General features: G+C 36.9%; 1 protein-coding gene across 1 annotated transcript in view; it reads left to right on the top strand.

Moving 5' to 3' along the window:
- The window catches only part of LOC129753319 (synaptic vesicular amine transporter-like), a 32,687-nt gene extending 9,401 nt beyond the window's left edge, over positions 1 to 23,286 (top strand). The window contains exons 2-7 of the mRNA XM_055749120.1: positions 10,077 to 10,226; positions 17,130 to 17,268; positions 17,372 to 17,430; positions 17,582 to 18,177; positions 18,257 to 18,453; positions 22,738 to 23,286. Coding sequence (XP_055605095.1) covers positions 10,077 to 10,226; positions 17,130 to 17,268; positions 17,372 to 17,430; positions 17,582 to 18,177; positions 18,257 to 18,453; positions 22,738 to 23,041 — 1,445 coding nt within the window. The 3' untranslated portion in view covers positions 23,042 to 23,286. The remainder of the gene's footprint in view (positions 1 to 10,076; positions 10,227 to 17,129; positions 17,269 to 17,371; positions 17,431 to 17,581; positions 18,178 to 18,256; positions 18,454 to 22,737) is intronic.
- The last annotated feature ends 3,891 nt before the right edge of the window (positions 23,287 to 27,177 follow it).

Raw genomic sequence — 27,177 nt, 5'->3', positions numbered from 1 at the left:
TAATTGCGTATGATTTCAAAAATTCATGGCCAACTCCTCCCTCGGGTAATGTGGATTTAGAAGAGCAAGTTCACTCGTGTTGCGAAAAAGTGGTAGAAATGTTGACACTTGTAGCACATTTTGAAAACTTACTGGTGTTGAGATAAAGTGGTAGAAATTTTGACATTTTGAAAATTTTACCATGCAAAAATGATTTCAAGATCGTGGGGCGTTGTATTTTTTTACAACCCTGTTTCTATTTCAGTCGTATGTGATAGAAATATTGCTATTTTTGCATCACAGCATGCGAAAATACAACACGTGATGTAAAAAAACTAGAAGGCCACAGATCTTAAAAATGTTTTTGCATGGCAAAATTTTCAAAATGTGCCGTAAGTGTCAAAATTTCTAACACTTTTTCCTGAACTTGCTCTAACTTTCCTGAACTTGCTCTAAGATCTGCGGCCGTCAAGTTATTTACAACACGTGTTCTATTTTCGCATGCTGTGATGCAAAAATAGGTCGATTTCTATCACATACGGCTGAAATAGAAACAGTGTTGTACAAAAAATTCATCGGTCAAAGATCTTGAAATCATTTTTGCATGGGAAAATTTTCAAAATTTGCTACAAGTGTCAAAATTTCTACCACTTTTTCCCAACACGAGTGAACTTGTTCTAACAAAAATAAAACTATGATGAAAATTTTGAGAAATAAATTGTTTTGTTTGTTTTGATAGAGAAACATCATACTTATTGGCGAAAGAAATCTTCTCAACTTCTTGTACTTTTACCACTGATCATACTGACATGACACTTAGAACAAAAATTCAACCATTTTCTGTCTAATTTCTTTTGTCAGATTTTGTAGGTTCGCTATACCGACGGCAGGTGGCGAACCTGAAAAATGTAAAAAAATGCCCTGTAGGAAAAATGTACCTATTTAGCCCGATTTTATCGTGAAAATTGCCTGTTTTTTCTTTAAAGTTGGGTGGCATTTCCTGACTGGGATAACATTTCTTCAAATCAATCGATGCGCACTCTGGAATCGATATTACGCACTGTTGGAAAAAATATCCAGAAAACGAAATCCAGTGTCCAGTGAATATGGTCAGTGCTTTTACGGTTTCGCATACCCTTGAGCGAGAATTTTTTCGAAGAACAACTTGTTTAATTTATTCTACAAATCAACCTATTATTGGTCTATTCAACAGCCGATTGCTGAGAAATATTGAGATTTTTATTTGCCCCCGTATGATGGCTGATCAATTTTAGATCTGGACGCTGACTGTACAGCATGTGAGATAGAATTGAATGTCAATGAAAGTAATTTTGTAAATTTTTATTAAATCTATATTACCTAATACATATAAATTTATATTCAATCTCAAAGGCCTAGAGAAACGAACCCTGCACCAATTATTTAAGCAATCGACATTTCACAACAATTCTGGATTGTTGAATCAACTTTACATTACAGAGTGATTCAATTAATTGAAAGGTGCATATTTATTCATAAGTCATTTCTTTGGCTGTTCTAGTCATTATCTCCTGTCTCATTTAACAATTTATTGCTGTTCTTTTGAAACGTACAATAGTTTTCATTTTGTTTATTCATAAGGATTTATACAGCGATTATAGAACTTGAAAATATGCACTTTTCCTAGGTAGTACCGGGAATGAATTACAACACACACCAAAACATATCAACGATTCAGTACGATCATTTGTGATATGAATATTTCTTATTTAGAAAAAAAAAGTGTTCCAAAAGCTTTGTTACTATCAAAAGGATCATAGAATGAAAGAAAAAGCTTTAGAAATAAGCAACAAATTTACAGTTACTTTTGTGGAAATTTACAGTTACTTTTGTGGAACTTTTAGGAATATTCGGACGCACTTCGATTCTAATCCCAAAAGTTTATCAGATCGTGTACAAAGGCTTCATTTGAAAATTACGTTCTGTTTTTAAATTCGGTTAAAGCTTGTGTTTCTTTCTATCAGACCCAACCTTATACTTTGGCAAATAAACGATTTATCCATTCATACATATATCACTCACAAGCGATAACAGAATTATGTTTTGGCAGACATGTTCAACCGGTTCTAGAGATTACACCAAAACTGCGGGCTCGCTAATCGTTTGAGTTTCTTTCCTGGATCCTTATGAACACCATTGTCATGATCACATTTTCATATGTGATGAAAGAAATTAGAGAAACATGAACTATCAAAGAACGAAAGAACATAAGCCGTAAATATCATGAAAATTTCGAAAAAGATACAACGGCTCACCGACAGGACTTGAACCTGCAATCTCCGCTTCGGTACAACGGCGCGTTAGCCAATTCCACCACGGTGAACGTGATGGAACCGGCGAACACGAGCAATCGAGCTCTGCCGATCAACTGCTGGACCTTCTATCGAAACACCATGTATATCCCGCATGTGATCTTTCCCTCTATTGATCTCTCTTGTTTCTCTAACCCCACCCATCGACTCGGGATTTTAGCCGAGCGAGCACATGGTCGATTGCTTCGGGTTTTGCCGCAACTTACGGTCAGATGAAGAAGCAATCAGTGCCGCTCAAGGTTCCGAGCAGACCAGTTACACAGGGAGGTGTTGCTCTGTTGAAATCAATACTGATGTTATGAAATCGCTTGGTACATCTTTGTACCTGAAAATGATCACATTTTCATATGTGATGAAAGAAATTAGAGAAACATGAACTATCAAAGAACGAAAGAACATAAGCCGTAAATATCATGAAAATTTCGAAAAAGATACAACGGCTCACCGACAGGACTTGAACCTGCAATCTCCGCTTCGGTACAACGGCGCGTTAGCCAATTCCACCACGGTGAACGTGATGGAACCGGCGAACACGAGCAATCGAGCTCTGCCGATCAACTGCTGGACCTTCTATCGAAACACCATGTATATCCCGCATGTGATCTTTCCCTCTATTGATCTCTCTTGTTTCTCTAACCCCACCCATCGACTCGGGATTTTAGCCGAGCGAGCACATGGTCGATTGCTTCGGGTTTTGCCGCAACTTACGGTCAGATGAAGAAGCAATCAGTGCCGCTCAAGGTTCCGAGCAGACCAGTTACACAGGGAGGTGTTGCTCTGTTGAAATCAATACTGATGTTATGAAATCGCTTGGTACATCTTTGTACCTGAAAATGATCACATTTTCATATGTGATGAAAGAAATTAGAGAAACATGAACTATCAAAGAACGAAAGAACATAAGCCGTAAATATCATGAAAATTTCGAAAAAGATACAACGGCTCACCGACAGGACTTGAACCTGCAATCTCCGCTTCGGTACAACGGCGCGTTAGCCAATTCCACCACGGTGAACGTGATGGAACCGGCGAACACGAGCAATCGAGCTCTGCCGATCAACTGCTGGACCTTCTATCGAAACACCATGTATATCCCGCATGTGATCTTTCCCTCTATTGATCTCTCTTGTTTCTCTAACCCCACCCATCGACTCGGGATTTTAGCCGAGCGAGCACATGGTCGATTGCTTCGGGTTTTGCCGCAACTTACGGTCAGATGAAGAAGCAATCAGTGCCGCTCAAGGTTCCGAGCAGACCAGTTACACAGGGAGGTGTTGCTCTGTTGAAATCAATACTGATGTTATGAAATCGCTTGGTACATCTTTGTACCTGAAAATGATCACATTTTCATATGTGATGAAAGAAATTAGAGAAACATGAACTATCAAAGAACGAAAGAACATAAGCCGTAAATATCATGAAAATTTCGAAAAAGATACAACGGCTCACCGACAGGACTTGAACCTGCAATCTCCGCTTCGGTACAACGGCGCGTTAGCCAATTCCACCACGGTGGACGTGATGGAACCGGCGAACACGAGCAATCGAGCTCTGCCGATCAACTGCTGGACCTTCTATCGAAACACCATGTATATCCCGCATGTGATCTTTCCCTCTATTGATCTCTCTTGTTTCTCTAACCCCACCCATCGACTCGGGATTTTAGCCGAGCGAGCACATGGTCGATTGCTTCGGGTTTTGCCGCAACTTACGGTCAGATGAAGAAGCAATCAGTGCCGCTCAAGGTTCCGAGCAGACCAGTTACACAGGGAGGTGTTGCTCTGTTGAAATCAATACTGATGTTATGAAATCGCTTGGTACATCTTTGTACCTGAAAATGATCACATTTTCATATGTGATGAAAGAAATTAGAGAAACATGAACTATCAAAGAACGAAAGAACATAAGCCGTAAATATCATGAAAATTTCGAAAAAGATACAACGGCTCACCGACAGGACTTGAACCTGCAATCTCCGCTTCGGTACAACGGCGCGTTAGCCAATTCCACCACGGTGAACGTGATGGAACCGGCGAACACGAGCAATCGAGCTCTGCCGATCAACTGCTGGACCTTCTATCGAAACACCATGTATATCCCGCATGTGATCTTTCCCTCTATTGATCTCTCTTGTTTCTCTAACCCCACCCATCGACTCGGGATTTTAGCCGAGCGAGCACATGGTCGATTGCTTCGGGTTTTGCCGCAACTTACGGTCAGATGAAGAAGCAATCAGTGCCGCTCAAGGTTCCGAGATGTACCAAGCGATTTCATAACATCAGTATTGATTTCAACAGAGCAACACCTCCCTGTGTAACTGGTCTGCTCGGAACCTTGAGCGGCACTGATTGCTTCTTCATCTGACCGTAAGTTGCGGCAAAACCCGAAGCAATCGACCATGTGCTCGCTCGGCTAAAATCCCGAGTCGATGGGTGGGGTTAGAGAAACAAGAGAGATCAATAGAGGGAAAGATCACATGCGGGATATACATGGTGTTTCGATAGAAGGTCCAGCAGTTGATCGGCAGAGCTCGATTGCTCGTGTTCGCCGGTTCCATCACGTTCACCGTGGTGGAATTGGCTAACGCGCCGTTGTACCGAAGCGGAGATTGCAGGTTCAAGTCCTGTCGGTGAGCCGTTGTATCTTTTTCGAAATTTTCATGATATTTACGGCTTATGTTCTTTCGTTCTTTGATAGTTCATGTTTCTCTAATTTCTTTCATCACATATGAAAATGTGATCATTTTCAGGTACAAAGATGTACCAAGCGATTTCATAACATCAGTATTGATTTCAACAGAGCAACACCTCCCTGTGTAACTGGTCTGCTCGGAACCTTGAGCGGCACTGATTGCTTCTTCATCTGACCGTAAGTTGCGGCAAAACCCGAAGCAATCGACCATGTGCTCGCTCGGCTAAAATCCCGAGTCGATGGGGGGGGTTAGAGAAACAAGAGAGATCAATAGAGGGAAAGATCACATGCGGGATATACATGGTGTTTCGATAGAAGGTCCAGCAGTTGATCGGCAGAGCTCGATTGCTCGTGTTCGCCGGTTCCATCACGTTCACCGTGGTGGAATTGGCTAACGCGCCGTTGTACCGAAGCGGAGATTGCAGGTTCAAGTCCTGTCGGTGAGCCGTTGTATCTTTTTCGAAATTTTCATGATATTTACGGCTTATGTTCTTTCGTTCTTTGATAGTTCATGTTTCTCTAATTTCTTTCATCACATATGAAAATGTGATCATTTTCAGGTACAAAGATGTACCAAGCGATTTCATAACATCAGTATTGATTTCAACAGAGCAACACCTCCCTGTGTAACTGGTCTGCTCGGAACCTTGAGCGGCACTGATTGCTTCTTCATCTGACCGTAAGTTGCGGCAAAACCCGAAGCAATCGACCATGTGCTCGCTCGGCTAAAATCCCGAGTCGATGGGTGGGGTTAGAGAAACAAGAGAGATCAATAGAGGGAAAGATCACATGCGGGATATACATGGTGTTTCGATAGAAGGTCCAGCAGTTGATCGGCAGAGCTCGATTGCTCGTGTTCGCCGGTTCCATCACGTTCACCGTGGTGGAATTGGCTAACGCGCCGTTGTACCGAAGCGGAGATTGCAGGTTCAAGTCCTGTCGGTGAGCCGTTGTATCTTTTTCGAAATTTTCATGATATTTACGGCTTATGTTCTTTCGTTCTTTGATAGTTCATGTTTCTCTAATTTCTTTCATCACATATGAAAATGTGATCATTTTCAGGTACAAAGATGTACCAAGCGATTTCATAACATCAGTATTGATTTCAACAGAGCAACACCTCCCTGTGTAACTGGTCTGCTCGGAACCTTGAGCGGCACTGATTGCTTCTTCATCTGACCGTAAGTTGCGGCAAAACCCGAAGCAATCGACCATGTGCTCGCTCGGCTAAAATCCCGAGTCGATGGGTGGGGTTAGAGAAACAAGAGAGATCAATAGAGGGAAAGATCACATGCGGGATATACATGGTGTTTCGATAGAAGGTCCAGCAGTTGATCGGCAGAGCTCGATTGCTCGTGTTCGCCGGTTCCATCACGTTCACCGTGGTGGAATTGGCTAACGCGCCGTTGTACCGAAGCGGAGATTGCAGGTTCAAGTCCTGTCGGTGAGCCGTTGTATCTTTTTCGAAATTTTCATGATATTTACGGCTTATGTTCTTTCGTTCTTTGATAGTTCATGTTTCTCTAATTTCTTTCATCACATATGAAAATGTGATCATTTTCAGGTACAAAGATGTACCAAGCGATTTCATAACATCAGTATTGACCATTGTCATCTATCTAAGCATCTTCACAGGGCTATGATTAAAAAAAACATCTTCCTTCCAGTGCGTTTTGATGACTCAAACATAAATTAATAATGCTCCTCTCAGATCTGGTCATGGCAAGTCCTACTAGGGAAAGATACAACAACTGACCTGAAGCAATCAGGATCCGGATCCCTGTGTCAATGGAAGGATGGTTGGTTGGGTCTGTTGGCAGATGCTGGTTAACTCGGTATAGCTAATTTTTCCCTCTATTTAAATTATCGTTGTAATTACATGCTGCTTGTTTTCGCCTTTCCCATCACAGAGAGGACGACGATACGACATGATGATGCGGGTGATGGTAACTGTTGATACCTACCCCTTGCTCGGTAGATTCATTGCTTTTCCTCTTGATGGGTGCAAAATCTGTTGGGTTGAAACGGAAATGCAAAAGGGGTTAAAACGGGTGACTGATGATGTCGTTAGGTTTAGTTTTCAATTAGCACTTGGATTAAGTGGCAATCGGATTACCGGAGTATGATAAACCAACTTCGTTTACTTTTCGTTTTTTTGTTTCTCAATGCACTTTAAAATTTAAAGGAATTCTACCCAAAGCCTTTTAACAATTTTCCTTTGAATTTCGATTTGTACTAAGTTAATTAGGCAACCAAGATATTCAATTTTATGTTTTGACGATACTCGACAACCAAAGTCTCTTCTAATTGCACTGTTCCAAAAAAAATCATTTTTAACATCCCATCTCTTCCTACCATGGGTGACACAACAATAATCAATCGGAACAACTTCCGGAATGTATCAATGGCTGTATAAGTAGCTACTATTAAACGAGTATCGTTCAACACCTTCCTGCTGCTCGAAAAAAAGCTGTGTCGGTAGGTGAAAATTTGGTTATTTTTTCTAATAATGAAATATTACAATTCGTATAATATTATTCTACAGAAAAAGACCAAACCTAATATATACTTCAATACATATTCACCTATACATCAGGCAAAAAAAATTAAAAGCGACCCATCCTTGGGTTCGCATAATATGCCCGAAAAAGAAAAGTCAATTCGAAAGGGGCTGCCGACTGACTGATGGCACGGGAGAGGTGACAAAATGAACCAAATAAGGTTGATGGCAACATAAAAGGAAACAATTTGCGATCTAATAAATTTCCCAGTGATTCAATTATGTATCACTTTGTAAGCGGAAACACGGTGTGGTGCCGTTCCGAATGTATTGGAAGTACCGAGTACCTAACTGATTTGCGCTTCCTGGCCATTTGGCGCAATTTTGTCGGTGTATTGGGCTTTAAAATTGATTGTTGTCATCTGGCGAACGATTTTAAGTTTAGAATTTTCTTTCCGGTTTTTGTCGAACAAAATAAAATGGATGTATCTTCTATTGAATTCCATTCAAACCTCTTTCGTTAATTTCATTATTTTCCCCGTATTACGATTGAAGTTATAATAAAAAGTTATTGGAAATCAAAGATTCAACTTCGGTCGCAAATTATAGTCTTACACTCTTTGCATTCATTCCATTAGCTGATGTCATGCAGTGTTCGGGTGAACTAACTGTCTTAATTTAAACTTCAATAAAATTAATCAGAAAAAGCCATCGACTAATAAAGAAAAAAGGGATTAATGAAAAACCAGCATTTTTTGTTTCTCACGAGTGAAATGCCTTAAAATTCCAACAGTTAGGTCTAGAGGCTAGTAGTCTAGTACCTAATTTTTATTGCGATTCTACCTTAGAGTGTCCGTCTTACCCGGCTTTTCCTACAAGTAGGGGAGAGTGGGGTATCATAAGCCATGGGGAAACGTGGGCCACTTTTGATATCTCAGATGTGTGTTGAGATAAAAATCTCAAACCAACTGTCATCGTCGTCGCTTTGCGTGAGCATATATTCCTATATGTTGTTAACTGAAATACGCATCATATGCTTCTTTTATTTATCAAGCTAAAAAAAGTTAGAAAAATTTACTTACATAATTAAAAAAATACCCGCTAATTTCATCGATGAGGAACCTAATGTGCATAACAAAAATATGCTCATACGCTTATATTCTTAGTTTCGTCATGATCTTTCATGTGAAAAAGGAATTTTTGATGAAACATCAATAAGTCACACAAACGCAACCAATTTGCAAATCATAGCTTGTGGGGAATCGTGGGCCACACATCTTGAATCACCTATATTTTTATGTTTTTATACACATTCAGAACTTAAAATACGTTTTACCAATCTGTAACGTTTTCTTATGCTAAATGAAGAGTTATGAATAATATTTTGTCCATCCTATATAAGAAATTTTGCCAAAACGTTCGCGAGCCAAGTTTTGGAATGTATACGGTCATACACAGCTCTCTTTTTTATTTCATCATCTGAAATTGCTTTAAAATAACGAAATGAATTTAAAAATCACAGTTTTGGGTCAACTCATAAACTCTGCATGTTATTTGGTCAATTTGGATTTGGTGGCCCACGATTCCCCACCATATTTCAAAATCCAAAAAATATTGCTTTTTTTCAAACAGTCAGATTTTGGGGAAAATAACTTATTAAAATTTTTAAAAAAATACCTTATGATACCTTGAAAATGTAGAAAACCATACCATTTTTTATTTTCATTTTATCTTTTATAATACAGAAGTTATGGAACAAAGAAAAAAAGTGGCCCATGATTCCCCACTCTCCCATACTTTTTTCAAAACAATTTCAACAAATTTCCTACTGAGATTTTTCAAATTTCATTTTCTAATTCAGCGCCCGATTTGACATTCAAAATTATCTTCAGTTTACTAAATTCAAAAATGCTATAAACTAGTGTAATCAGACCCAGTTTTCCTAACCCCGAGTAATAGCTAGCAGTTTGATTACCCATTCACATAAACAGCCTGGGAATAAAGTAGACATTTTTCAATTCAATTAGTTTGGCAGCTAACCGAACCAAAACTTTGGCAAAGTTCATCTTCCGGAAAACCGAACGTTTTCCTTGTCTATTCACTTCCTGATTCACGGTTTAATTTCAATTTTCCAGCTCGAAGTGGATAACTCAATTGGGCGTCAAAGACACTTGTTGCCTCTTTTCGTCGTAGTTAGGCTATGCGGTGGTGGTGCTATCAACGTAGATTTAGTTAGTAGATATACATTTTCGCCCTCAAGCAACTTCATTTCCGGCATACAATCCTGCAGCTTGCGTGTCAGGAAATTTACTGTGGCTCCGCCAGACGATTGAGGCAGACATGTTGAAGGAGATGGTTTGTTTTCAATTTACCCTTCGGCGTTGGTTTTGTTCCGTTCTCCAGAACCGGGCAACAGAATCTGCCCCCAAAAGTCTGAGCAACGCAAATTTTGAAACTTGTTCATATTCTGTCCTCATATTTATGATCGAATCTCGCCAATTACAGTCGCTGTAGACGATGTTTTAACGACCGATTTTTGTCTCTTTTCTTTCCAGTGCCAATCATACCCGAGTTCCTGTACGACATCAGACATCCGGATGCTCCATTAGCTAGCTTTCCGAAAACTCCTCCGACCACACTGTCCCCTTGCCAGAAGGAAACCACCACTCCGTACAATGGCGTCGACGTCACCACCCCTGGCTACGGTAAGGGAATTAAAAGATTAAACAACCAAAAAGTTATGGGAGGTGTAAAAATTAATAATTGCATACAAAGCTTGCAGCGTTCTAGTATAGACGCTTATGAGGCATGATACTAATCACGGTGTCTTAGGGAGAAAACTTTTTTTTCGAAAATTAGCATCGCTAATTTTTGCACCATTCAAAAGCTGGGACTTTTCCCTTTCATTTGAGCCCAAATTTGAAATAATCCACCGGGGGGTCTAGAACATTTTATTTTTTTGAAGATTTTTTAAACCTTTTTAACCTTCCCATGCCGTTCGGGTCAATATGACCCGAAGCGCATATTTAAAATCTCTTTATCGTCATTCCAATATACTGAAGAACTAGGAATTTTGACAGACCAAGTATGTTCTATGAAAATAATGATCAAATCAACGTCAAAAAATTGAAATTTGAGTTTTGAAAATCGGTTCATTGGGAAATGAAATACAGCTATGCAAAGCAAAAATTGGATATCGTTTTTTTAAAGTTAGATTTTTTTCTACCGGAAGATCTGAGATAGCGGTCAAAACTTTCATTAGACCCCAGCATATCTATACACTGTCGGATAGATGGATTCTTGACGATTTCAAACATCAATGAAACACTTAAATACAGAAAAGCTGTCAAAAGTTATGAGCATTTTAAAAATAAAATTGATTTTTCGGACTTTTTACTTTCTGAACCAGTTTCTGATAACTTGGTAATACATATCGACTTTATTTTAAAATTTTGAGTAATAAGAACAAATTACCTACACAATGAATATAATATCATCAAAATCGGTTAACATTTACAGCCAGGAGAACGAAATCAAACTACAACTCAAATTTCCACGAAACGGATATTTTGCGAACGGCATGGGAAGGTTAAGGGTTTTTTCAAAGACAAAATCATACTAATCACTATGAAAACGCTCGTTTTACCTTTAGCGTAAATCCAACATCATATGTCAATAATATGATTGATTAGAAAATTTTCCAGACTACAATTTTGTAGAAGACATCAAAGTGATACAAATTGAGAGAAAAGAGTTTGGAATATCACAAACAGAGTGATTATTATTTCATTTGAAAAATCTAATAAAATTTGTTACCAATGATTACACTAAGATCAGAAATAGTATTCTACGAGCTTAGTTATTGATTAAAGAGTGTATAAATGTTCAAAACGGTTTATTTTCATTAAAAAAACTAACTTTTACATAAAACTGATCAGGATTATCTGAAGTTCATTTGTAGGGTTTTATTCTGTAAAAAATGTCTCCCGCCATTCTTGAAAGTTTAGTTATTTATATTTGTTGTTTACGAGTTTTGATCACCGCCAGTTGTTGTTATCTTTTTAAGTTGATATTTTTCGGTGATTGTTGAGCCAAATAATAACAATTTCTTTACGTTTCGGCCTACTGGACAATTTCAGCCATCTTTAGAAAAACTGTGTTTAGGTAAAAAATATACAAAATTTTAAATTAACACACTTAATTTTCACAATATGTCTTAAAATTACTTCACTTTTCTGCACTTATAAATTGTATCGCCGCGTGCTTCCGTTACGGCTGTCTGATTTAATTTGAATCCAAAACTTTAAACCGCTTCTAACAGCTGGTGTCCAGCATTCTCGGCGTCGGTGTCGGCGTCGTCGTGATGTCAGCTGGAATCCTCGTGTTTGAGGTCGTCGTGTTTGAATTAGTCGCTTTCGTTTTGAATTGAGGCGTCTCTCTAAGTTTTTTTATAATTGAGCTATATATTTTCGAAATTTCAATGGAATCTTGCTTGATATTAACTGCATTTCCTTTCTTTAGTTTTATGTGTAATGTTTCAGCTGTTTTCCTTTTCCCTTTTTCATTTACTCTTTCTAAAATATATGCTCTCTCGAAGTTGAATTTGTGATTTTGTTCTAGGGCATGTTGTGTTAGACCTGTGGCTCTGGCGCTTTGTTTGAGGCTTGTTTTATGGTTTTTAATCCGTTTCTCCAGAGTTTGTGATGTTTGGCCACAGTATTCTTTGCCGCATTCACATGGGATTGAGTAAACCACATTTGTTTGTTTGAATTTTGGTATTTGGTCTTTAGTTTTGGTAAATAGGCAAGTTTTGATTTTATTAATTGGTCTCGAAGACACAATCAGGTCATGTTTTCTAAGTAGTCTGCTGACCTTTTCGCTCAATTTATATTTTGAGCTAAGTTAGTGTGAATACCTCATGAACAAACATTTGGGACTAGGAAACAGATAAGATTTACTTCTTACATTTAAGCCCAAATTTCAAATAATTCTCCTGGATTTCAAAATCAAACATCTTTGTTGAAAATCTTTCATCACTTTTGAAGATTTCTGAAGGTTTTCATACTGTTCACTTTTGATTGATTGTAAAACCTTAGACACGAGTATCACAACCATGATAAAGTGTCATATATAAAATTAAAAAAAAAAATCAACCTATTGTTTATGTTTGATTGCATAAATGAGTGTTTTTGGAGGCACTCGTGTATGTAAAAATGTGGTCGAATTCAAGTTTTCAAGCCAAAATTCTAGATTGTTCATTTTTGTTAAAAGTACACGAACTTAACTTCGAAGAAGAAGATTACAAATTCTCAACATCAACATTGTTTTCAACAATTTTTTTGTATTTGTTCAAATTGATGATTTTTTTTTAAATTTCCTAGATAAAATAAAATAAAAACATGGGTTTTTTATCTGATAGTATGGAACACTGCAAACATTTGTCTGTGGATTTCTGCACTTTTGGCTTTCCCCTGGAATGTTGTTTTTCTTACTTCTATGAAAACAAAATATAACAGCGTGTCATGAACAGTACTTGAAGCAGTGGCTTGAAATGCTTAAAATAGTTTGCAATAATTGCACAAAATCAAGAAATCAATAAAATTAAAATAAAACATTTGAAAAATTTTGTTAAACAACAGGTGATATTACTCCCATCTTCTATAGTTTGGCTCTCGCTCTTTCAACTGTTTGAATTTTCAAAGAATGTATGAAACTTTTGTTTAAAATACCTTAAACTTTATTTATTCCCCACTTCAAGATTTTTTAAAAAATCGGAGTGACAAAAAAAAAGAATTTGATATTTGTTCAAATTTTGGGGTTGATATAATAAAACCCCAAAAATGCTCATAACTTCAAATAATCCTGATCAGTTTTATGTAACAGATTGATTTTTTTTATGTAAATAAACAGCTTTGAACATTTACACATTCTACAATCAATAACTAAGCTCGTAGAATACTTTTTCTGATCTTAGTATAATCAGTGGTGGGAAATTTTATTAGATTTTTCAAATGAGGCCCTCAGAGCCAAAGGGGTATAAGTGACAAAATGGTCGATTTTGAGTTAATGATGCCAAACGATTTTTCATATTTCAAACTATAATTGGTTTTTTTTTCAGATTTTTAGAATTTTATTCTCATACTTTTAGGTTCCAAAGCAAAATATTTTTTTTCGAAAAATATATGCAAAATTGCCAAACACAGCAACAGCAAAGCTTGTTTTCTCGAAATAAGCTTCCATGCACTTATACCCCTTTGGCTCCAAGGGCCTCAAATGAAATAATAATCACTCTGTTTGTGACATTCCAACTCTTTTCTCTCAATTTGTATCACTTTGATGTCTTCAACAAAATTGTAGTCAGAAAAATTTCCTATTAAATCATGTTATTGACATATGATGTTGGATTTACACTAAAAGTAGAAAGTAAAACGAAAATTTGGGCTCAAATGAAAGGAGAAAGTCTCAGCTTTCGAATGCGATGCGATGCTAATTTTCGATAAATAAAATCGTTCCATCAGAGACACCGTGTAATATTATCGAATGATTCGTGAAATCGAAATATCATATTCTTTTAATGTAATCAGTTCAACCATAAGAAATTATTCTGTCAAATCTGTTTTGAGATGTTCAATTCCCTCTTAAGATGTTGATAAGAGCTTAGATTTAAAGTTAAAGTGATAAAATTCATAAATTTGTTGTATTAAACTTGTTTTTTTTTGTAAAGTGACATTTTACAATCATGGGGACATGCAACAAAAAACTCTCTTATTGCACTTCCTAATCATTATTAAACCTTCAAAATACATAATTTTGTTGTAATTTTTAAATTCAATAAAATGATAAACAAAAACCACCCAAGTTTTTTACTAACTTTTGTACTTGTAATTTTTGAAGGTAAAAAATTGAAAATATTACATCAAAGGGTATCAACACATTGTATGAATTTGTAATTTTTTTTAAAGTTAGTAAATACATATAAAACTTTTATGCCTTACGTTCAAAGCTTTCTATCCTCAAAATATGTTGTTTTGTCAGTCATTTCGTCAGACAGCTGCAGGCGTATTCAACCCGATAGGCGCATTTGAAAACACCTTCCTCTACAGAAGCCAAATGGCGTTAGGCCATGCGAAGATTTAACTCAATTTTTTCGGGATAAATTGGCCGATATCAGGTCATGTATCAATATGGGGGTAGCCTTAGAAGCGGTAGGGGCAGAAATATTGATAGGGTTAGTTGCCCTATTTTGGACCATTTAAGCGATGTGATTTTCAAAAAATTTATTAAAAATTAAAGATCTTCACAGCAACAGATTGTTAAAATGAGAATTTGAAACATTGGTTTTGCCTAGAGTGTCCTGCCCGGGAATTCCCGGGGGTAAAATAAAATCGGGAACTCGCGATTCCCTGGAAACGCTTAAAATATCCCGGGAATTCCCGAAACCAATAAAAAGTGCCAAATTACTTATAATTTGCACCATCTAAATAAATTTCAAAAATGGATCAGATTGAGCAAGGAAAATGATAGTTCTATCTTGATCTATGGTTTAGACATTAATTTTTTTTCTAAAAACTTTTAAATTCATTAAATTTTATAAAAAATGGTTTTTTATTCGAAAACTTAAATTAAAGGTAAAAACGACAAAGCATCTATAAAACCAAACAAATTCAATAAAAAAGCGCTACGAAAAGAATCTGAATGTTCCATTTTGACTGTAGCGAAATCATCCGCATAGAAATGCAAATTTTGAAACAAAAGGATAGTTACCAGATTTGATGAATAACATGAAGTGTAGATAACTTACTCCTATCAATAGTAAAAAAATCTTTCTTAACTATTTCGAATATTTGCAGGAAAAATCAGTCAAATTTTTCAGTTAAAGTACGTAGTTTTTTGTCTTGGGTTTTATAATTTCAAATAGAAACTTTGTGGCATTGGTAAAGTTTGTATCTAATGTTTTGTAGTACTACTACCTAAAATTTTGAAAATACTATGTAGATAAGGTTTCGTATGCAGTAGAGTGTTAAAATCTTCATTTCAGTTGTCCCTGGATCCCGAGAATTCCTGGGGAAAGGATCATCAGATTTCCCGATTCCCAAGAACGCTAAAATGGCTTGGAAATGGACACTCTAGTTTTGCCGTTATTGATATCGATAGATTAACAAAGATTTCATTTATTTTTTTATCTTTACATGATGTTGATTTACAAAGATTTGGATGATCAAAATTTCTAACATTGAACCTACTGCACAGAGAACCTACTGTTCCTGTTTTGGTACTAAACTGATTCTTTTTACTGGACGAAGTTCTAAAATACTATCGATTTAAAAAAATCAACAAATTTTTAGAAAATTTTATTTTAAAACAAAGATTATTATGAGAATGTATCAGAGCTTCTGAATGATTAAATAACACTAATATTTCTGACATGAATATCTCAAACATTTTCTCTCCTAATCAGCATTATCATCAGCACCATAGTTAAAACTTTTTTGTGTTTACTTGTACTTTATTTGCATAAAGCTGACACAAAATGTTAGATAATAGATTTTTATTACTACTTTTCTGAAAACAGTTGTTTTTGGAAGTTCGCTATTATTGCTACGGATTAAAAAAACCAAACAACATTTTTAGTCTAAATCAATCACGAACTTCTTCCTGCACTTAATGAACAATGTTTGCTTAACGCTTCGGATTATAAGCAAAAGTTCGGCTGGCCTTCGTTGGGTCCTCAAAGTTTCATCGGAACTATTGTTTCTTAGCCAGCAGCCTTGGCTTATAGGTTAGAGCGTATGTCTTCTAAGCCAGAGGTCATGATATCGAATCTCGGTCATGACATACATAGTATTTCTTCTGGAGGTTGGCGGTTTTAGCATTTAAAGCATACTAGCTGCCACTCCTGGAAGTTTGTACGCTTGAGTACATTGATATGGATATATCTTTCAAAGGAAACATACGTTGCACTTAGGATCTCTTGTGTGAACTAAGGAAACGTAAGGTTGCACCAGGCGCTATCGGCTTCCACGGAATTCTGGCGACAAAACACTAGCGCCAAATGAGGGTTGGCGGGTTGAGATCCAAGCTCGGGTTTGAACTTTTTTCACGCACACATATACACCAATGCAAATTGCATTATTGTAAACAATATAAACATAAACATTGTGTGAGTGAAGTTACGCTTGATTTTCTAAGTATTAGTGTAATGATGTGCTTCCACTCAAAGCTTGAATGCAAAGCTGCAATACTTGTGTGGAAAGCTGCAAAGCTTGGATCCCATCTCCTTTGTTTTGCTTGACGCGAGTGCGCTTCATCGAGAAACATAGCTCAAATGTAGTACATTTTATAGACATACTTTGTTCTACATATGTATGTACAACACTTTCGATAACTCAAAGGTACTAAATTTGTAGAATTTGGCCCAGTCGTTATTAAGATAGACAATTAATTCTCATAATTCTTCGCAATCCTTAATGTGTTAACTAAAGTTCATAATTCAGTTAGGCATACCTGTTGAAATATTGAGAGTTCCGTTACTCGGCCCGCAGAAGAAATCCCAATGTTTTGAAACCAATTCGAAGAATCACGCATTGTTTATTTTAATTGGTCCACAGACAACGCCAGCTGGTACGCCGAGGCGGAGGAACGGCACAAGGAGCTGGTGGAGGAAACGGTCGAGGTAGGCCTTATGTTTGCATCGAAAGCATTCGTCCAGTTACTTGCCAATCCCATAGTCGGGCCCCTTACACATAAGTAAGTCCTAGCTTCTGTTGGATACACATTACCTTCACCTTCCAGCTGAGAGTAATCACCAGTACCTAATTAAATTGTTCTTGTTATGTTTTTCTTTCCGTAGGATAGGCTATAGTATTCCCATGTTCGCTGGTTTCGTCATTATGTTCGTTTCAACAATAAGTAAGTATCACTCAACTTAAATTACTGCTAGTCTGTTTTAGATCGTTAATTATTTTAAGGAAGTCAATTACGATTCCTTTCCTCTTCAGATTTCGATAATGTCTATGCATTGAATGAGAATGTTCCAAATTAATTCAACATTTGTTTGCAGTTTTTGCATTCGGCAGAACGTATCCCGTTCTGTTCATCGCTAGGGCATTGCAGGGTATCGGATCGTCCTGTTCGTCTGTGTCCGGTATGGGAATGCTGGCCGATCGGTACACCGACGACAAGGAGCGGGGCAATGCCATGGGTATTGCGCTGGGCGGTCTAGCTTTAGGCGTACTCATTGGACCTCCATTTGGTGGTATTATGTACGAGTTTGTGGGCAAATCGGCACCGTTCTTGATCCTGTCGGCACTGGCCCTTGGCGATGGTTTACTGCAGCTGGTGATGCTCCAACCTTCGGTAGCCCTGGACGAATCGGATCCACCATCGCTGAAGGAGCTGGTTATGGATCCGTACATCATCATCGCTGCCGGAGCCATCACATTCGCCAATATGGGCATTGCCATGTTGGAACCGTCGTTGCCTATCTGGATGATGGACAACATGGGAGCCAGCCGATGGGAGCAGGGAGTGACCTTCCTGCCTGCTTCGATCAGTTACCTGATAGGTACAAATCTTTTCGGCCCACTTGGACACCGGATTGGCCGATGGTTGGCGGCATTGCTTGGGCTGGTTATCATTGGACTCTGCCTGATGTGTGTAAGTTTGAAATTAACGGAAAAATATAAGCATGCCGGGATAAATCTACTAATGGCTTTGACATGTTATCATCCTACAGATCCCGTTGGCTACTTCTATCCACCACCTGATTCTTCCTAATGCTGGGCTCGGATTCGCCATTGGTATGGTTGATTCCTGTATGATGCCGGAGCTTGGATACCTGGTGGACATCCGACACTCAGCCGTTTACGGTAGCGTGTATGCCATTGGAGATGTTGCTTTCTGCGTAGGATTTGCTATTGGACCGGCATTGAGGTGAGATTTGCGAGACATTTGTTTTTATTTTTTAACAATCACCGTAAGAAGAGAGTGCTACTCTCTGGAGCCACTTGCGCATTGAAGGAAACTGGGAAAATTGGATTTTTGTGTGTTGTGGGTGTTTAACACGTTCGTCGCTAAGCACATTTTGGTAGTTTTACTTGCCGGGCCCAAAGAAATTATCGGAGCGGAAAAGTAAAAAGAGAGAACTAACTTGAGTAAGAGAGCGTCACACGTTTTTTGATGTGACGGGGCCCAACAGAAGATATATCCGTCACCTGAATATGGGTCCCATGGCGGTGAACGTGTTAATATACGGGTTGAAAGATCTTATCAAAAACCAGAAAAAGCTACTATAAATAAAAAAAAACTATCCTGGTGCGAGTTGTTAATTGTAGAATTTGTTTTATTCCAAGAAAGGGTGGCGAATTTCATACCAAAAACAACTTCTTTGTATCATAACTTTTTCTCTCCCACGCTAGATTTTTTGGCCCCATAACGACTTTTTCCTGTCTCGTCATGATCTTCCGAAACGAAGATTGTACATTCGTGTTCCTTTTTTGCCTATAGTCTTCTTTATGCTGCTGACTATGAATACATTAACAGATTATTGTTTACGTATTCAACTGTATTTAATAAAATCAAACATTTTTTAACCAAACCGAACTAAATCCAAAAAATGTTTATACTTCAATCTTTTAAATACTGTAAGCTCAATAGTAAACCAGTTTTTTTACGTCCTGACAATTTTTAGCCAGTTTTTAGTTGACAAAAATGATTGAAAATTAAGACAAATTACCTCTACCATTCACAATGGAAACTGGAATAAAAAATAAATGAGTTTTTTTTGTGTCAGACTGGGAAAAACATATGAGCTATTTCAGATTAAGTGAAGTCTAAAGTGGAACAACAGATTTTGGAACCCAATTTTTTATTTTTATACCTAATAAGATTGAATAGCTGCAATTCAGGAAATCTAAATTCTAAATCAAAACAAGAACGTAGAAGATGATTCTGGGTTTGAATATGAAGTTTCAACATCTTCAGGCTGTATGAGGAATAAATAACTACAGAGAAAACTTCACCGTTCAATTGGGATTCGAAACTTCCATTAAACAGTAGAGTTTTTTTAAGATGATATTTCAATTTTGAATAAGAAACACATTTGTAAATTTTCAATCCAAAGAATAATGAATATCAAAGTTTAAATTAGTTTTTTTCTCTTTTTTATAATTTCTGAACACTAAGAAATTGATACTTATTTGAAGAAAGTATAAAATACAATATAAATGTTGCCAATAAATTAGCTATTTGGTTCGTTTATGGGTTGAAATGTAAAAAGTTCAAGTTTGAAACACCTATACACCTATAGTTTGAAGATTGAAATGCAACCATTATTCTATTATTGATATTTTACATCAAAACTTGAAAGAGTTAGTTTCAGAAAGTTTTTGAAAAACAACATTAAGAACCGCGTGATAATTCTAGAATTTTCGTCCAATTTGGTATTTCAGGCAAGCTAAAGAGTTGTGTTGATTCTGTAAAATTTATTTTTTTTCCTTGTAAAAATACAATACAAAAAATTTGAACAAAAAAAAAACTCCAGAAGATGTTAGCATAAAAATTATATAAATAAATTGTGAAAATTTGAACAATTTTAAGTCTTAAAACAGCTAGAAAAATAACCAACTTTGACGAATGAAATCTTTTATAAAACTTAAATAAAAATGTTTTCAAGCTAAATAGTGAACCTACATGTAAGAGAAGCGACGTCTGAAACACAAAATTCCAATCAATACAAAAGAACTGTCAAAATCGATTTCAATCGATCCTAGCTTTTTTCGTGGAGCTTTTAGTTTTCTAATTGAAAACTCAATCAAGGAGAGTATTGTGATTGCTGTTGTAGTTCAAGAAAATAATTTTAAAGCTTGTCATGTGAATTCACGATAAGGAGCAATTTTTTTCATTGCTCTGGTGTTTTGTGTTCGTAGTTAGAAAAGTATGTATTTGTTAACTAAATTTAAGTTATTCATTCCGTTTATCGCAATCCATCGGCCATCAAATTCAATATTGTTTTGTTGGATTTACTGAGCGTTTACTTTAGAGCTTAAACATTGAGCCACAATTCAGTGCTGAAGATTTTTTTTGTCCAAGCTTTCGGCGATGTGACCAGATATTTTATTTTTTACCCTTATCAGACTTAGGAGTGTCAATTTGACACTCCAAGCTAAAATCGTTATAACTTTTTTCATATCTAACCGATTACAACGAAACTTATATCACTAGAAACCTTGTAATGTCAGAACATTATATACAGCTAAAGCTACTATTTTTCACGTTATTCAGCCGAAAAGAAAAACAATCCGAAAAAAACATGCCTTAGGAAAATTATGGCAGCTCATGCATAACATACTCAAAAAAATATCTATCTTATACATATGAAAGCTTAAGTTATGATCTAAATAATGAAGTCAATAATTTTTTTTTCAATTTTTTGTAATAAAAGTTTCACAAAAAGTTGAAAAAAGTGGTCTGAAAAAACTACTTTTTATTTGATTGCTAGTAAAGACCATTTGAGGGGTGGTGAAGTTAAAAATAAAATATGACTACAAAATTTATTCTAATTCTAACATTTTGTTGTATTTAGATTTTTGATACAGCGAAAAATGAATTTGCTACATTTTCTTTTAATTCCAATAACACAACTGAACAGGTTCGAATTCTTTATTTTAAGTATTACAAAAGTTAAGGTTCATCATAGTTGAAAAATAATTTTTGAAATTTTCTATTCATTTCCATAAGATTTTGTTTTTTTTCCAAACCTTGTCAATTGGATGCAAAAACGTGTTTGTGATTGATTGAGGTTAAAAAGTTTGATAGAATTTTCAAATCTCAAGAAATAACAGCGATTTTCCAAAAACTACTCCTGTAAAAAAAAATTGCAAATTTGATTTTTGAAATTTTTACGCATACATTGTTCGATATCTCACACATACATACTTTCATACATATCTTTGAAAAAATACCATAAGCAAATTTCTTTTAATCTCTAGAACATTTTTGGTTGTAAATTACTCAAAAATATCCACGCGTTTCCGAGATATTTGAATTATGAAAAGTGTTGTTTTAAAACAACATTATGCATTAAAGGGTTAAATTGATCATTATGAACAAAATTTGACGAACGTGAAAAACCAAATGTTGGTGTTGCTCTATAAAACTGTCTAAGAAAGGTCTTCTTCATCGAAGCCCAAGAATAAAAATTCTAATCGATTGAAAAAAATCAAATTTAAATATTTTTATAACGTAAAACATCCTCACAGTCTGCGACGAATAAAAAGAGAAACTTTGTGATGATTGAAAAGAGTTGAGCAGATTGAAACAGCAAAAAACTCATTTTTAAACGCTGAAAAACATAAAAGAAGCTCATGGCGCACCTCATGGCGCTGATTTTAGTAACCCCTCCAGGTTGGAAATACTAGCTCGGATGACGTGTGATCGATCTAGATCTAAACTCACGTTTCGTTCCGTGGAGTCAGGACGACCGACGCAGTGAAATTTCGCTAGTAACGTACAAGACTCATAGAATGAAATGTATTTTTTCTGAAGTTCTCTCTGGAGCCACTAAAGCAAAAACGAAGTTAAACAAAATTTCTCCATTTCATGTACTTTTTAATTCTATCGTTGAAAGTTGAAGATTTAATTCATCGTGTCATCAAAATCAGAAAGGGCCTTTTATTTATTAAATGTAGCTATGTATAATTGGTTTAAAAACTATATTTTAGAAGTTTTTTTGAATATCAACTGAAATATAAATTTGGTTACAGTTAAATATAATATCCGTATAAATCCTCACAAAATGTTAGCAATTCAGAGGCTGTTTAAAGAATTCTATACCGTTTCAATAATATTGGATAGCACAGATACATATATTTGATTGATTCAATTATTTTCTTCTATCTCTTCAAGTGTTAAATAAATGAAATTTCATACCCTTTGCACCCCAATACGATACCACACATATCGACAGAAGGACGTCTATCGTTTAGTTCATACCTCCTCTCATGTGTATTGTTATAGTCAATCTAACGTTCTATTTATTTTTCTCTCTTCCCAAACACTCGATGCGGACGATCCCTCGGCCACAACTAACTATACTTTGCAATTATCCCTTCGTGTCGGCCGTCCATTCATCGTTCTCATCCATTCCATCGGACCGGTCATCTAAACCAACAATCCGGCCACTGTTTGCACGCACTCTTCCTACATATACTTATGTAGTGGCACCTTGGTGAACACAATCGGATTCGAGTGGATGTTGGTGGGCATTTCCATCCTGTGCTTCCTGTACGCACCGCTGCTGACATTCCTGCGGGCTCCACCGACCAAGGAAGAGAAAAAGGTAGGTGGCTTCGAGAACGGAGGCCTCTCGGTGGACGATGTCCCATCCATAGGCAAAACCTCGGCCAGTGACGGTATCGTCCACACGGTTCTGGGGATGACCTCTGCCGAAAAACCCTCGTCGGAATTGAAGAGCTCAGCTACACCTGCTAACTGTGACGAAAGCTTCACCACTAGACTTTAGTTATTATTTTTGCATATAAATTACCTATCTTCCTATGTGTTTTTGTTTCCTATCATTTATGAAAAACCAATGAGCTCGATACAGGTAAATGTTTTCATAAAACCAATCAAATGTGCCTTACGAAACTGTACCTTCCCAGAAGGATAATGTTTTAACTTCCAACATTGATCTTATTAGTTTTTAGGTTAAGTTACTTTTTTATAATACGCACCAGACGATGAAATAAAAGATAAGCGACCACTTTATTGTTTTGTTTATTTTTCTGTTTATTATCACTCTCCTTTGATTGGTTTATTTTGTTTGGTTCGAGTTTGTTTAGAGAAATAACGTTAACCCAGGTGATATAATTTTATTACTGATAAAAAAAGTTATGTTTGATATCGGGTATTCATTTTGAATAGCGAGCATAGCTAATATGTCGTCTATAATATTTCGAAAAATGACAATATTGAGACAGTTCCGTCATTGAAGATTTTCCTAAAACGATGTTCATGTTTGTACAATGTTGGTTATCCACCATGAGTGCACGGATTCACCACAGTTTCTGTCAAAGTATGTGTTCGTTCACATGCATCATTTTAGACACAGTTAAACAAATCTTCAATGCAGCGTATACCATACCCAGACCCCATGGCTTCGTATGAACTGTTATGCATGAGTGTAATGTGTTGATGTACACTGTATCAAAAAATTGTCCGTACAGCACGTTCTTTGAAATCCAAACAATCAAAAAGTGCACTTTTTCAGTCAATAAAAATACTACAATTACATCATTACCTGCAGAAACTAGTCCTTTTTCTTGATCAGTATAAAAAATGTTTATGAATTAAACTTTAAAAATAATCCAATTCATTTTGTATAGAAAAGTCCCAAAACGATGTCAAAAAATTGTCCGTACACTTAGGCCTTTTTCAAATATTAGTCAAGTAAACAGTTATGTGTCAGTCTGTCAAACGCAGAAACGTGAGTTGAATCTCAGCAAAGACAATCTCCAGTGGTCTGAGCGATAAATACAATAAAATGAACGGTTTTTAGCGTAAATCAGTAGATTTCAACAATTTGTGGATATAATTAACAGGAAAATGACTGCTCCTCACAAAAAAATAGCCGTTGACATCCGGAAACTGATTGTGGACCTGAAGAATGACGGTAAAAGCTTGTCCGAAATTGCAGGTATAGTAAAACGGCCACGATCGTCTGTTCAGTATGTCCTTCAGAACTTTAAGAAGACTAACTCCCTGGAGACTACTCCAGGAAGAGGCCGCAAATTGAAGCTTACGGATCGCCAGCATCGCATCATTGTCAGGGAAATCAGTCAGAATCCTAAAGTCAGTGCCCCGAAACTAGCTGACAGCCTGAGGAAGTTTGGAAACATACAAGTCAATCCTCAAACGGTACGGAACATACTTCATGAGAAAAACTACCGAGGTCGTGTTGCTCGTAAGAAGCCGTTTATATCTGCTAAGAATAAGAAATAGTGGCTGGAATACGCTCAAAAGTATGTCCTGGAACCGGAAGAAGTCTGGCAGAACGTCATATTCACTGACGAAAGCAAATTTAATATTTTTGGGTCTGACGGACATGTAAGAGTATGGCGCAAGCCAAATACTGAATTGGATCCGAAAAATTTGCGACCGACAGTTAAGCACGGTTGTGGCCATGTAATGGTGTGGGGTGCTTTCAGCGCAAATGGCACCGGAAACTTGACATTCATTGAATCTACGATGGATCGATTCATGTATCTTGACATTTTGAAGCACAATTTTAAGGACAGTGCGATGAAGCTGGGTCACGGTTCCGATTTTCATTTCGTCCAGGATAAAGATCCGAAACATTCATCGAAGCTAGTAAGGGAATGGCTTCTTTCCAATGTCAAATCAACACTCCCACACCCTCTCCAATCACCGGACCTCAACCCAATTGAAAATTTGTGGGATCACCTCGAAAGGAAAATTCGTGAACATACGATTCAGAACAAAAATCAGCAGAAGATGGTTTTGCAGGAGGAATGGCGAAATGCTGCCTAAGATTTAGCAACAATTTGAACGTATAATGAAATAAAAATGGGATTTTTTCGTTTGGTCTCATATATTTTATGAAACGATTAATACATGCACGGCTGTTCGGACAATTTTTTGATACAGTGTAGGTATATTTTTGGAAGAACGAGTTAATCAGGTGGGCTAGTTTACTTACAGGTATTCCCAGTAATCATGGAATCTTATTAGAAATGAGAAAGGGTGATAGGTCAAAATTTGGTCAATATCAACTTGACGTATTTCTTTCAATTTTGCATTTAAAAAACCTGAACACCTCTCATTTTGAAGGTGTGTGTGTAGAATGTTGCTCTTATTTTGATTTTGGATTTCACTCTTCAGTTGTCGAAATGCCGTCCAAGGAAGAGCAGCGTATCAAAATTTTGCTCGCGCATCGCGAAAATCCGAGCTACTCGCACGCAAAGCTGGCAAAATCGCTAAAAGTTGCCAAATCAACCGTTACAAATGTAATTAAAGTGTTTGGGGAATGTTTGTCGACAGTCAGGAAGTCTGGATCGGGGGGAAAATCGAAAACCGGAAGCCGCTGAGACGACAAAGAGAGTTGCCGGTAGTTTCAAGCGAAACGCTAACCTCTCTCTCCGAGATGCCCCAAATAAGCTGGGTGTATCGTCTACAACCGTGCATCGAGCCAAAAAACGAGCCGGACTATCGACTTACAAGAAGGTAGTGACTCCAAATCGCGATGATAAACAAAATACGACGGCCAAAAGCGCGATCCCGGAGGCTGTACACGACGATGCTGACGAAGTTTGACTGCGTGGTAATGGACGTCGAAACCTACGTCAAAGCCGACTACAAGCAGCTTCCGGGACAGGAGTTTTATACGGCAAAAGGAAGGGGAAAGATAGCAGATATTTCGTGCACAAGTAGCGTACTGTGAGTGGAATCTCGTTGAAAAAATTGACCAAAGAAGAGGATGTGAGCGTCGGAGCGGTACGGACAGCTGTTAAAAAATATAGTGAACATTGTACATTTGAAGATGAACCGAGAAGTGGTCGAAAGTCTGGCCCTGTAAGTCCTGCTATCGACAAGAAGGTCAAGGATGCCTCAAACAGAAACCATCGGCACACCCATGTAACTTATCGATCATTCTTTCTATACGCTCAGTGCTGCTCCCTTCTGAGAAGAGGGATTATAACAAGCGACTAAAATAGCTTGTACACACTCCATGGAGGCCAATGGTTTGAGTATTCAACAACGTCAACGTCAAATAACATACAAAATTATCAAAGCAACCGTTGTTCGTATTCGCACTGTTGGAATCAATTTCAACATGCTTGTTTTTATGAGCGAAAAAAAATCCCAATTGAGCATTCTATAAGGGTATATACGGATGATAGTATTGACGAAAAATTGGCCTCAGCCATAACCTCAAATTTTGATTTGATGGCGGCCTCGCCAGTGATGCTAGGTGCATTACTAAAATCAGTATTTGCTTGTTTTAAGCTAATTATAATATTTCTGAATTGATTAAACTTTTAAATATTAACAGCTAAACGTTTGAATTCATTAAGGGGCGTCCCTAAATGGATGAAGATAAGCTATCATTTGCTGATGAATTTTCTAGGTGAATTTAAAATATCTGAAATACATGTGCATGTACTGCTTGGTAGATTAAAATAGAGTTGTTTCTAACTTCTAAACGAATGCAAAATCATTCACTATCACAAAAAAGTAGATTAATGAAAGCCCCTGTCTACGTTGACTTTGAAAATAATCGCCTACATGCTTTGAATATTTTAAACATATCCACATAATTCACTACACCGTTGAAGTATGCGATAGTTATTTCGTTCAGATAAATGATGCGTTTAATTTTATATTCGAATAAAAATCTACGGGAAAGTTGCAAATTCTCAGTACTCATGAAAAGGTTTTTCAATAATAGTGCAATTAAAAAAATATAATCAATTTCCAAATATTAAGGCACTTGGCATCCCTGAACACCCAAAAAAAATCAAAACACGAACATCTGTGTATCGCTTTCCACAGGGCGAATTTGTCGATACTAGTACCGGAGAATCACGTTTGTCGTTCGCCCTTCTCAAAAATCGATTCTGTTCTCCCATGGTTTGAGGT

This window comes from Uranotaenia lowii, chromosome 3, assembly GCF_029784155.1.
Source record: "Uranotaenia lowii strain MFRU-FL chromosome 3, ASM2978415v1, whole genome shotgun sequence".
In the NCBI taxonomy this organism is placed as follows: Eukaryota; Metazoa; Arthropoda; class Insecta; order Diptera; family Culicidae; genus Uranotaenia; species Uranotaenia lowii.
Note: the sequence above shows the minus strand (reverse complement) of the source record. Positions and strands in the feature narration are given on the sequence as shown.